This window comes from Copidosoma floridanum, unplaced genomic scaffold (genome assembly GCF_036245765.1).
Source record: "Copidosoma floridanum isolate Cflo_tuat_1 unplaced genomic scaffold, Cflo_Japanese_pri ptg000013l, whole genome shotgun sequence".
In the NCBI taxonomy this organism is placed as follows: domain Eukaryota; kingdom Metazoa; phylum Arthropoda; class Insecta; order Hymenoptera; family Encyrtidae; genus Copidosoma; species Copidosoma floridanum.
Window position 1 is genome coordinate 19,849,003 of NW_028321890.1, and position 14,413 is coordinate 19,863,415.

A 14,413-nucleotide genomic window follows, 5' to 3' on the forward strand; every position below is an offset into this window, starting at 1 on the left:
CTAGTGATTCGAAAATTCAGTTATGGAATAATGGTGAATCTTTTGAACACACGTAGATTACGTTAATAGCTTTATTGAGCTATGGCCATCATACTCCTGATAAGTTTGAGAGAATAGCTTGTGGTGATGTTGGATCATTGATTATGGTTTTTTTACATAATTTACAAGTATTCTACATGAAAATTTTGAAAATCAATTACAAGAGCGTAAAATTACCGTGTTCCTAATGCTTGAGGAATTTAAGTAATAATAATAATAATAATAATAATAATAATAATAATAATAATAATAATAATAATAATTTATAAAATATACTTTTTTTTTAAAATCACGTGCGTAACTAATTCAAAACGCGAACTCATTGAAAATAATCTAAAAGAGAAGCTATATTCTTACATCACAACACTTTACATAAACTTTAAGAATTTCTTTCATCCCAGCTATCATGATGGTAGTTTTAAGAATGTAACAAACAAAATACAAATACGAAACACATTTAACAATCTTATACAATTAAGGTCTTTTCAAAATTTACTATCTTCATACTCCTTTGATTGGCTTATTAAAATTTAAGCTACGTTGCCAAGACTGATATGTATTCAACTTTAGGTAAATCAAGCTTGAATACACTTGCATGCAGCTAATGGTAATCTGTATTTCCTTGAGACAGATGAATTCATCTGATGACTGCCTTGACATAGTCACGTACCTAATTGAAATAACAATCAGATCCTTACGGAATTGTATCCACAGCTAAATTAATAGAATTCCTTGTATTTCTGAAAAAATATAAAAATTTACAATCATGACAACTTTAAAACGGATCGTTACGAAAAAAAAATCTTTATGTGTGTGCTTCTGTCATGTATCATATAAAATAATATTGAATTTTTGGTATTTTTCTCAATGATTTTAGATGATTTTAAAAAGATAAAAAAGTTGCTTGTGTTGGATAAGTGATTATGATAAAAGTGTGACTCTTAAATAAGTGATTATTTAGTCAACTATAACTGCAGATTGCACTGCATTAAGTAGATGGACATATGTAACTAATACCTAAAGTGGATTTTGTAATATAACAGTTAATTTATCAGAAGGTTTATTTTTCGACCAAGCATAGAAAGACCGAATTTAACCATCGAAGAAAAAGGGGGAGGAATCGAGGGGCACATTGTGATTCAGATTCTACGTGGTTAATTAAGATTAAATTGTTAGCTCGATTAGGGAGTGCTGAGAATCCGTAACTCAAGGTAAGCCTTCGTTGGCTGGCTATACTCGAGTATTGTCTCGAGAAAAAATACGTGACTTCTTTGGGCGCTTATCTGCTTTGTTAAGGCTACGCTTGGGGTTTTATCTTTTGCGGATGTTGCTTTCTTTTTTAAAATTTTTTGGGATGACTTATTTCAAGTGTCCCAGTTTTTTTGAGGTCACAGATTATCCTTCTCTCTTAATTATACTCAGTGGTAAGCAACCCTTTTATCGGGTGTCTGAGATTTAAATACAGAAATAATTATGATAGTGTAGATCATGAACATAAAAGACATTTTTTAATAAATAAATTAATTTAATAAATGTATACCTATTGCACGTCAGTTAAATTACAAGTGTTTACGTAAATTATGATAAAATAACAGAATAAACATTGTTAAAAATTGTTTAAAAATCCTCCTTATTTCAGTCATTGATGATAAACTTTAAAATTTCATAAAATTAACAGCTTCTATACGAGCAATATAAAAATAGATTGACAATTTATGTTTTAATTTTTTATAATTATAATTTATTAAAATATTGGTGTAATGTAATTACAAAAAAATCTCTAAGTTTAGAAGATCTTAAGACATCATTTTCAACTTGTAAATAATAGTTTAGTGATAAAATCGCAGTCTCCTGTAAGAACTAAAATAATCATAAAATAAAAAAATTAACAATTTAATTATACTATATTTTAAACGAGCGGATACAATTTTTTAAAATTTACTATTTACAATCATAGACAAAATTCCAGAAAACAAATTTAAGTTAGCCAGGTAATACGTAATTTTTACTTTTTTTTCTCGATCATTCAAGGTTTTCGTTATCTTTTCACTCCAAATTGCGATAAAGAGTGAAATCTATCGTACGCATACGTACAATTAAATTGAAAAGCAGAAACAGTATCCTTCAGATTATTAAGACTCAATAAATTGAGTAACTCGGCAATCATTAGAGATACTCGAAAATGGAAATTCCAGGAGTACCTTTTACTCCAACGAAACGCCACAAAAACCAGTAAATATCAATCTTGCCTTGCAGGGAAAAAAAAAAATGTAAAGTACCAATGCACCAATCGAGGATAACAGTTATTAATTCTTAAAGCCTTATCCAAAAAAAAACCCCCGAGCGCATGCGAAATCTCGATTCAAAGCAATAATTACCCGAAACGCATCGCCAATGCTCTGCAACCATCAGCCCGAAAATCGATAAATCCATCACACGAGAGATCAGCCATGGTTGTTTTTTTTTTTTTCTCTGCCCCGCAGTCTGTCCGAAGGGCTTTCAATGCGACGAGAAGCGCTGCATACCGCTGGACTGGCGCTGCGACGGCCACGTCGACTGCGAGGACCACACGGACGAGATCGGCTGTGGCGAGTGCAGCGACGGCGAGCGCAATGACCTCGTGGCGATCAGCTCGAAAGGGGCCGGCCGCAAGACCAGCGTCATCAGCCAGAGTGTCAAGAATCAAGTGTTTGCCCCGGCCTCGTTGCACTGCGGCGGTCGCAGGTGCATGTCTGCCACGCACGTCTGCGACGGCATCAAGGACTGTCCTTGGGCTCAGGACGAGCGCAACTGTCGTGAGTTGCTCATTGTTTTTTTTTCGTCCTTTTCTTTCAGATTGCTTAAATGATCAGTCAAAGGTATTTTTGTACGATGTTTATTCGGGAGAAAATTCTGATGCTAACTGGTGATCGATTCATATTTTTCGTACAATTTTTTACGTATTTAGTATTTTTGTAATGTATATTAAAATCATCATTTTAATAGGATGATATAAACATTTTGCTATTTGCACACACAAGTAATAATAACAACACAATGTTGTTATTTGGTTAAAAATTTTATACTTGCAGTTTATCAGATAAGCTATTTGATTAATCATACTTTTAATCTATATTTGAATCATAGTATTTTATTATTTTGCATTAGCATCTCTCAGTAATTAGTAAAAATTAATATATTGTCTGTATTAGACTATGTTTGATACCGTCTTTACTGTTGGGAAATCGAAAAAAATATATTAGATTGTAAATATATTAGTTATTGTCGATAGTTTAGTAAACTGCTTCGTAGGGTTCAGTCAGTAAAAAATCGATTTTGTCGAATCTAGACAATAAATATTGATACACTGACTTTTTGAAGAAGTTTTGACGTGAAATAAATTATTGTGGATGGAAAAACAATTTAGGTAACCATAGAATTTAATATTTTAAATGTTACATTATAAATATCCTTGTACCTACTAATAAATCTTGTACCTTTCCTAGAGATTCTTACTATAAATTATTTATTATTATTAATAATGGATAAGTATTTACTCTTATCGGTGTTAAGAGTTGCACTTTAAGAAAACTATAAGTAACAAACATAAAATTCAATTTAATAATATAAATAAATTTACTTAGCAATAAAAATAAAAGCATCTCGAGTTCAGAGAGAGTGACATGCGCTTAGTTGGGGTACTCTCTATTATGACAAATTGCCGTTCACATGTTCACTAAAAAAATTGTTCTGGTCATTTATAATTCAACTGCTGAGGTAGATGGTTTTTGGATATCGGCGCATTTCTGCCCCTTAAGGTAATCCACCTTTTTTCCAAACAGTTCGATTGAGCAGCAGAAATGGTGACATCGGCACGGGCCGCCTCGAGGTCTATCACGCCAAAAAGGGAAAATTCATGCCTGCCTGCGTTGCGAACTGGAGGGAATCGTTACCGAAAGAAATTTGCTCTCGTCTCGGTTACAAGTAAGTTTTGCCACCTTGACCGGCACGACAATACCTCCATTAACCCATAATATATCACACAAATATTTTTTAAATATTATAGAACGGTAAACTCCTCGACATTGCTCAAGTCTGAGAGTAACACCAGCATCGACAGAGTAGTATCCACTGAAAGAAAACATCGCGATCCGCCAATTCAGGAGCGCAACAGGAACTTACTCCAAGAGTTTCAGAAGTGCCTCGACGAGAAAGACTACTCGGTCGTCGATTTGATCTGCACGGGCTACGGTAGGAAGCTAATTTGTATGAACCTCTGAAAATTATGGAAAAAAAAAATACTTTGTAAATGAATGGTACATGTCCGATCGAAGAATGCGGACGTCGGAGGAATTATCCGGACGAGAACGCGAGACCCCGCAAGAGGATAGTCGGTGGGGTGGAGTCGGCGCCGGGCGACTGGCCCTTTTTAGCCGCCCTCCTCGGCGGGCCCGAGCAGATTTTTTACTGCGCCGGGGTCCTCATCGCCGACCAGTGGGTTCTCACGGCTTCTCACTGCGTTGGCAAGTGAGTCGATCATTTCGCGTTTTTTTTTCTTTTTTTTTTTTACAACCCTTCGTCTTTGACGGACAAATGATACATTTGAGACGATTAATGTTACTCTGATCGCAGTCGGTCCGAGATATCCGGCTGGACGATTCAGCTGGGGATAACACGAAGGCACTCCCACTCGTACCTCGGCAAAAAGCTCAAAGTCAAGAGGGTCGTGCCGCATCCGGAATACGATCAGGGCGTCGCTCACGACAACGACGTGGCTCTATTTCAGGTTATACATGTGCACTTTGATGTGCCGATATTACTTTTCCACGGCACGATGAAATTCATTAGGGATGGCGATTCGAAGTTATTCAATTAGGCGTAGTTTGTTGGGTTTAATCAAAGTTTGGGGGTGTGCGTTGCAGCTGGCGCACCGAGTCGAGTTTCACGAGCACCTGAGGCCCGCCTGTTTGCCGTCGGCCAATATCGATCTGGCCAACAAGGTCTGCACGGTCATTGGCTGGGGGAAAAAGGAGGACTCGGACAGTGAGTTTTCGTCCCCACATTTCGTACATACGATAGCGAAGGGGTGCGGTGTTTTTTGCCACTTTGTTTTCACTCTCTGTTATTCTGTTGTTAGACTCGAAGTACGAGCCAGCTGTGAATGAAGTCAATGTTCCGGTTGTCAGCAGGGAAACATGCAATTCGTGGCTGCTACACAAGGAGCTCAACATAACCGACGGGATGATCTGTGCTGGGTATCCGGAGGGTGGCAAAGATGCCTGTCAGGTTTGTGTCTTTCAAAAAGTTTTTTACATTTTCTTTTATTCTTTAAAGAGTCAAATTTCAACCGTACGTGTTTTTTTGTTCGTTAAAGTGTGATTATTTCATAATTAGCTTGAAGTTAGTCGATAATTCGCTGCTTTTTGAGCATCCTTTTTAAATTGTATAATAAATATTGTTTTTTTTTTTTTTTATTGCTATGAGTTTTTATTACATTGGTTCATTGATATCAATGTTGAAAGCAAGTTTCCAAATTTTTTATCTCCGAAAACTGATTGATGCTGGCCTGCAAAGCTAGAATGTCGCACAGGGACTTATGACACATTTATGTGGACATCAATTTAAAAATTTTTATTATTTTTATTGCAATTATTAAAATTTTTACAAGCACCTTTTTCTTTTTCTTCGCCTCTCTTCTTTCTCACTTTTACTTTTTCTGGTTAACCATTGCTTATATTTTTTTCTTATCAGGTTGTTTGTCTCTTTACTTATAAAGTTATGCATTTTGAAATAGCGTAGAGACTTATAAGATAAATTATAGTTTTATTTTTTCTTACGATCTAATTTATTATGTCTACTTTTATAGTGACTAATAAAAATATTTGTACATTATGTTTACTAATAAGTATACTGCACTATCTAAAGAGAAGAGAATTTCGCTTAGAATTTTTAACTAATTTATTAAAAAATGCTAGAATATAAATATAAAACAGTTAATGGTTTGAAAATATTTTTTTTCATAAAAACGTCCAACATTTTCTCAATACACTTTAATAAAATAAAGCTATTTGTCTACTGATTTCTTTTAAAAGGATAAGCAGATTAAATGGTAAAACTTCAGTTTATTTCTACATTATAAACATTGTTTTATATCAATTATTACTGCATTTCAATGCAATTGATTTTTTTAAATACCACATAAAAAATCACGTGATTCGTCCTAACAACCAATCATACAACGTAGAATAGAAAAGCTACTGTCAAGTGACAATCAATGTTTTAAGATCTGAAGTTTCTGTTTTGATTTTTAATCAACAATGCCTCAAAAAGTACGCATTAGATTTGGTAAACATATTTTTGTCCGTCTTGATGAGCGTTATTTCGTGGGATAGTTTTTTTGAAACACCTTACGAAGTAATAAATACAATATAAAAAAGTAATTTCTTTTTAACAACTTTCTTCAACTCATGCTTATTAATAGTTCTATGATTGCGTGCCCAATTCGAAACTATAATACCAGGTTGAAGTTGTAAGATTAGACAGATGATAATTAATTGTTTTATTGATTTACTAAACAATAATAATCAGGATGTTGAATGTATTTAAAAATAATCCAACTCTACAGCGTTTGTCAATAGTTGTTACAATTTATAAATAAACGCAAAGTTGACATGAGATAAAAATGAACTGCATGACAATATTAAGAGAGAAAGGATTGAAAAAGTTATAAGAAAAAAGAAAAAAAATGATTGTTCTAGGGTGATTCGGGTGGCCCTTTACTCTGCCAAGACGAGAACGAGGAAGATCGATGGTTCGTCGGCGGCATAGTCAGCTGGGGCATAAAGTGCGCGCACCCACGGCTACCAGGTGTCTACGCGTACGTGCCAAAGTACGTGCCGTGGATACAGGCAATGATCGAAGAATACTCGGACTCCTCGAATAACGACTTCGGATAGCACTCGGCCCGCGCCGAGACCAAAAACTCCGACGATGCCGCCAAGCTCTACTACAACTGGTTCATGAGAAGAGCCGGAAGAAAGAGACCCGAGAGGAGCACGAACCGCTCGTAAGTGGCAGCTTTCAACGGCCGATATTTTATTAGCGTCGATCAAAAGTATTTTTTATACCCGAGGAAAAATTGGTACGAGATACGAACGATGATGTGATCGAGGAAACATACGCCCGATACACAGAGGCAATTTGTCCCACTGAAGAGAGAAAAACAAAAGATGAAAAGTACACGTTAGTTTGATGACAAAGTCGATGAGTCAATTTTTGATTTTAGCTGTGACAATAATCTCGCTATTGAGAACGCATGGACGACAATAAATTGAATCAATGATAAGTCTAGGAGCAAAAAAATTATTTGGGGGAAAAAAAAACAACAAAAAAAAAAAGAAAACAAAAAAAAAGAAGAAGTAAAGAGATGGGGAGAGTTAGGGTTAAGTAAAAACGAAGCGAGATGTCTATTTGTGATTTTAATATGTATAAATGTACGTGTCACTGTGAGTCAACCATACGATGCAAGTCGTCCAGCGACTCTAACTCAAGTTCGTTGCGAGTCAGTTACATGTATTGGCGTGAGAATTAAAAAATTCATATATTTAGGTACATATATAAAGGCACGGCGATCCAAAATAACAATGAAATAAATGGAAACATATAGCAAGCGAATGTTCTAGACATGGAAGCATGTAGAGATTTGCAGAGTAAGCGTAAGTATAATCGACAATAAGTTCTTGAACTCTCGAATAAGCCGCGCGAGTCGCGTGACAAATCAAAACATCCATCAGCTGCACCTGTCTTAGATTCGAGCGCACTCATAGATTCTATATATAAATTTTGACATATTTTTATCCGACTGTTTTATTGATAATGATATTTCGACGAAACTCGAAAAAAAAAAAAAAAAAAGGGCGTAAGCACGATTCCGTTCCTCAAGTCTGCAAGTTTCTATACGTGTTTCTACAAAAGCGCGTTTCTAAATGACCGGTGACAGGAAAAAAAAAAAAAAAAAAAAAAAAAAAAGTGACGGTGCAAGATCTCATCCTACTAAAGTAAAATAGCAAAGTTCAGATAAAATGAGCGTCTATGGCAGTTATTCTGTAAAGGGAATTGATGATTATAGTTTTGGTACAACATACAAAAATAAATTTTTAACGATAATGATAATAGTAACGATACAAAGTATATATACATATATAAAAAAATAATGATATAATATGAATAAATTTCAAAGGAAAACTCTATTGAACCCACGCATAAGATGCGATTAAAAAGATTTTTGTATGTCCTATAGATTTTGAGGAAAAAACACGAGAGACACGACAATGTGTTACCACGAAGTGGTTTATTTACAAGCTTAAAATTTACTCAACTGCAGTTTTGAAAAATTCGAATAGACAATGAAAAAAAGCTATAAAAATACTGTATTGTTTTATTTTACGTAGCTGTGCGTTTTCGAATGTTTAAATCAATATTGTAATTAAATAAAAATTTGTAAAGCATCAAATGCGTCATCCTAAAATAAATTAAGATTCTATATTGAAAATATTTACGAATGTAAAAAACATATATATTAGGCCACATAAGAGTCGATATAACATAATTCCTACTTACTATACCGTTAAAATAGATTGAATACTATTGTGCTAAAATAAAGTGTGTTTAATATAGTATAAAAATACATTTAAAAAATAAAAAATCGGTATGAAGAGTTTCAATTTGCAACAATTTTTGCTTTTCTGGTCTTGCAAATTTACTTGGTGAACTAAAAATTAATTGAACGACAAACAATTAATGAGACAGTAAATAAAAATAAAATGTGATAACTGATGTTTAAACCTTATATATACAGTTGGCTTGTTACACCTTTAACTTATACAGATAATGTCGAAAGAAATATTTTTAGCTCAATATATTCCAACGTAAATCTTTAAACTCTTCATATTACGATAAAAAATATATATTTTGAAGCATGCTTTCGCATGATGCCACAACTTGGGAAAAATTAATTTCAATATTTATTATTCATCCAAGATTTTGCATTGAACGCTGAAGCTACTAATTCGAATTGCTTCTACTACATTACATCTTGACTTCCAATAACTGCTTAATATTAAAAAAATTTTTTGGACGGTTTTTCGGTTCAATCAAGGTTACAACTATAGTGGATTAAAAAAGAAATTCGTCCGTACGGATATAACCAAAGTTCTGATTATTTATAACACAATTTATTTCATTGATTTTTCCCAAGTTTCGTTGCAGTAAAAAAAGTTTATAAGTATACATATACACATAAATACGTAGCCAGCTTCATGTTGCTATGTAATATCTAATCGATATGGACGCTATCAAATTTAAAATGATGTTGACTGAATTCTAGGGATATCTAATGATATGGATACAGATAAAATAAAATACTGCACTAGCACTTTTTTGATCAGCACTTAAAAATTAGATTTTTAATCAGAATTCTTCTTTAAAAATTTGTTATAAAACACCTAGAAGCCTTAAAAATCTTTTGAATGCTACAAGTAAAATATATAATTACAAGTATTGTTATTACATTTAACATAATAAAAAAATTATCAGTACGGATTTTTATTGACCGGATAAATCATCTGAAAAAAATGGCCCTTAAAGTAAAAAAACTAAATAAAAAAATTAATTATTTCTTGAAGTGTTAAGTGTCATATATAAATTAAAAAAATACGTAAAACAATTATGTTGATTTTTAAGTACAAAAATTAATTTTTTAACGTAAAAAAAAGTTTTATTTTTATTTAAAATTTTGAAAACAAGAAAAAATGAATAATGGATGTGACCAGGATTGTCTTCCTTAGTATCCAGGCAACGCATAATAATTAGAAAGCAAAACAAATAAAATTAATAAATATCTGACAATACTGTGTGAACAGACAATAATTAGTGATAAGAAAGGTTCCAAAAAAATGGACAATAAATATATATAAAATTAAATTAAGCTTTAAGATATAATGATAGACAATGGTAAGATAATAATTAAGTCACTTTAAAGGATAATGAAATGTTTCTAGAGAAATTACGTTATAAAAGTGATCATTTATCATTTGATACATCAGTCGAAATTTTTTTCATAAAATATGTTTGAGTGCTTCATTCATTATGCTTCATACAAAAACTATAGTAGAAAAATCGTGGTCAGGTATGTGGAACCTATTGCTTAAGTAATTAAATAATGGTGATAATTTCACACCTGCAACGATTATAAAAGGCTTTAATCACAAAATATTTAACAGTCTTTCACTCAACTTTTGCATTAGTAAAAGTCATTTTTTTTTAATTTATAATTATAACTACAAATATTTCTTTGAGTACACTTTATACATCATAATTATCAACATTTCTAAAATGGTGGTATAAAATATATAAGTTTAATTAGTTTAATTCTAAATAGATTTTTAAGATCAAAATCATAACTTAATTTAAAATAGTAAAATATTATTATCTACTGCTTTTACAATAATAGATTCTGATAACTTATTTAAAAAAGTATAACTTATTGTACTAATACTGTGACAGCTTTTTTAGAAAAAACAAAATATACAACATACTTGAAAATTTTGTTTATAAAATAAATAAATAAATTGATTTCGTATTAAAATATTGTATGGTAAATTGTGTCTATATAAATTGTCAATATAACAATAGGATTAGGGTGTACGATTATAAAATATTTGTAAAATAAATAGACAATAATACAGCAAGAGATAATTAATAACATAAGTTAGGCTAAAATGCATGGAATATAAAATATTCACTAATGTTAGAAACGATACAAAGAATTATTAAAATTCATGTATGGGCGTGCACTCGAAAAAATTTTCAAGTAAAAATTATTGACATAAAAAGATATTGGAAAGTCAAAAATCATTAAAAAAAAATATTTTTATTGTAATGATCGAAATTTTTTTTGAGTGCATTACAAGCTGCGCACAATACCGAGATGAGTTCTAAATAAGACTCCTGTCTTAAATGACGTGATGATAATTGTATTATTACTCCTATAAAGTCAATGTTTGATAGAAAAATATTTGTTAAAAAAAGATAACGTTAAAAAGAAAAAAATTAGTTTAGCAGCCATACCTGCAAAAATTATACTAGAAAATAGTTTTTAAAAAGATCCATAAAAGAGAATTTTATTTTGGAAGCAGATAAAAAATAAAAATTGTGGTCACGGTAGTCTAGTGGTCTAAGAATTCTTGGACAACGACTAGGCTACCTCTGTGAAATTACTTTCTGATTTGCTTACTTTAATGATAGCCCGATGGTTCAGAAGCAGTAATGTAAAATATTGGTTCCCAGTGCTTCTTACATTATTAATTCGCAATAAATAAGAGGTTGTTTTTAAGTCAATGATAATAATATATAAATGCATAAAAAAACAGAAATCCAGAGCATTTATTGGTTGCATTAGAGTCGACCCTAACTAACATGTATTCTGACTTTAAATATTAATTTATTAACAGGATTTCCATCAATTGCTAATTTAATAGGAGTTAACTCTCTTCCGTGCATCTACAGTACGTTATTTGTCGTAAACTGTGGAAAATTTCTCAAAAAATATAGCATCTATGAGGTGAAATTTTTTTATAAATATTCAAAACAAACGTTATTTTGTGGAAAATATTGAGTACTAAAAAAACAGTAAAATGTATAAAAATTTCAAATTTTAACGAAAAATATAGTATTACACTACAAATATACACTGTTGAGATTTATATATACATATGTATATATTCCTTAAAAGATCGTAATATTTATGAGCGAAATATTAGTAGTCACCTTCGTAAAAGTCTACATTATTTTTGTTACCATATATCTTATGAAAATCTACATGATACACTTTGACGAAAATAATTGATAAATAAATAATTCTATTTTACTATAGAATTTTTTCGGTGAGATAAAAAGTATTTTATGATACGTAATAATATACTTGTAGACAATAATTTTACAAAGTTATAAATTAAACACGATTTATAAAATACCAATTAGTTTTTCCATATGTCTACGCCTCTTCTGTTTAGGTATAATTGTTTAAATATTATACGCTTTTCTTACTTAAAAGTAATTGAAGCAAACTCACTATCACCGCCTTGAAAAAAATCTGAAAATACTCAACTGTATTTTAAAAAAAACGTGTACGATAATGTTGAACTGCACGCACAGTCGGAATAATTATAGATTAATCAGGATGCCAATGTCCAGCTTATACTTAGATAATTATTCTTAATAATATACGAGTCTTGTGTTTTAAAAAGTTGAAAAATATTACACAGTTTGTAATACATGTATACGTATGCATACAGGATTCGTTAATCATTCACAATACGATATAAATAATGCAACAGATTCTATTCAGCGAAGTGTGGAAGGAATGTTATATTCTTACAGCTCTTTGCATGAAGCATTAATTTATTTCAATACCTTTGACTTTTTTTATTTATAAAATAAGGTTTATTTTTCATGGTAATTTCAAGAAGTTTTAGTTACACAGTATTGAGCTAAATAAATTAAAAATATGTAAACTTTTATAATTTGAAATGTTTATGTATGTTAGTTATGACCCGTTATGATGTTTATGTATGTTATTAATGATATTTCAAAGGTTTTTAAAACTAATGTTTCTTCATAAGATCATTAAATAATAGTTGAAATCATTATAATAGATTAATATAGTTGTTCTACAAAAGTATTGTACATGTTAAAAAAATGTAAAAATTTTTACTTGGTACACAAAACGATATGTATTACGTAGATCTTAAATTCAAAATTAGAATTGAGTTTTCACACTAAATAACGTTAGAATTCACTGGTATTTTAGAAAAGCTTATTTCTAAACAGTGTTTACATTAATTTAAAGGTAACTCCAATCACAGTAGTACAGAAAATTTTAAATGTTATACTATGATATTTTTTTAATATAAATGCCGGTAGTAAAAGAGGAATTAATTGTTGTTCAACGTTTTTCATATTCAATGATCATTTCTTATTAGTTTTTATGTAATTTTAGACGTATGATGGGTATTAAAATTAGATTTCAATAACTGATCGTTAGCATTAAAAAGTATATAAAATATACAACAGTTGAGTTAAAACTTTATATTCAATTTCACTTAAAATGCATAATATTTATCCGTTAAGGTAGTGTTAATCATCATTTTTTATCGTGGTAATTTACTCTGTTTGATTTACTGTAAATTAGTGCTTTGCACAGATATTATTGTACAATCATTGGTCGTATTTATCGATGCGCAGACTGAAAAATATGTATAAATCATTAGTTCTAGCAGGAGAACTAAAAAAAACAAGCTTAAATGTAACATTCTGTGCTTCTAAGATAATCAACGTTAATCGTGAATCTAAGATAACCGTGTATATCGTTGTGATGGTTGCATAAAACGAAAATAAACATGGTTGATGTTGATTGTTTAGTGGTAATATTGCGCTATGTGGATTTAATGTCTAGACAGACGCTTTTTACTGTTAGACCCTTAACTCACCGTATGATGTAACTTAATTTTCTTACTCAAATAATTTCATGGCATATTATAATACAATCTACCTCGTTGGTAAATGTTTTATACGATCTAATATATTTACACAATTCTTTATCGAATTGAATGTATTTGCCGTATATATTAGATTAAAAATTTATTTATAGAACAAACAGTATTTCTCACACGTGGAATATAAAAAAAGTAGAGTAGTATGTATAGATCAATTTTTACGTGCATTAAAAATGCAACTGTTAATTTTTCACATAAATTTTTCTAATGCAAATATATTTGGTTATTAAATTTATAAAGTTTGAGAGACAAAATTTACAATCACACCAATAATTCAAAAAATAAAACACTATAGTATCTAGTACACAGAGATACATAATACACATGCATAAATAAACTAAATGTAAGCAAAGACAATTTTTATTTTCAACGTATATTATAGAAGTGGTTTCTAGTAACAACTTTTAGTATCCCTATATATATATAGTGTGTTTTTCTACTGAAATTTTTTTTACGATCATTAGTGGAACAATGTGTTCAAATACGACCTTAGATTTTATTCATACTTTCTTTGAGAAACTATCAAAACGATCTCGTTCGGATCTTGCAGAAAAAACAATCATACGTAGTAACGCTACATGCTTGCACTGCCTTTCCCCTTTTAACATTAGTAGTGGATATTAGCGGATAAAATGTGTCGAAGCAACTGTCTGACCACTAGCGCGAAAATTACGAGAAAAAAAAATCTAAAAATTACATAAGCGCTGTTCTCTGTGAAAATAAGTAAAAAAAAAAAAAATTAAAGTAATAGCTAAAATAAGTATAATATTTGTAGAGTGTCC

General features: G+C 30.9%; 1 protein-coding gene across 1 annotated transcript in view; it reads left to right on the top strand.

The window, feature by feature from the left end:
- LOC106645054 (atrial natriuretic peptide-converting enzyme) overlaps window positions 1–7,372 on the top strand; it is a 33,997-nt gene extending 26,625 nt beyond the window's left edge. The window contains exons 12-19 of the mRNA XM_089590736.1: window positions 2,523–2,834; window positions 3,861–4,002; window positions 4,085–4,269; window positions 4,353–4,545; window positions 4,651–4,804; window positions 4,941–5,061; window positions 5,156–5,304; window positions 6,777–7,372. Coding sequence (XP_089446862.1) covers window positions 2,523–2,834; window positions 3,861–4,002; window positions 4,085–4,269; window positions 4,353–4,545; window positions 4,651–4,804; window positions 4,941–5,061; window positions 5,156–5,304; window positions 6,777–6,974 — 1,454 coding nt within the window. The 3' untranslated portion in view covers window positions 6,975–7,372. The remainder of the gene's footprint in view (window positions 1–2,522; window positions 2,835–3,860; window positions 4,003–4,084; window positions 4,270–4,352; window positions 4,546–4,650; window positions 4,805–4,940; window positions 5,062–5,155; window positions 5,305–6,776) is intronic.
- Window positions 7,373–14,413: the final 7,041 nt, after the last annotated feature.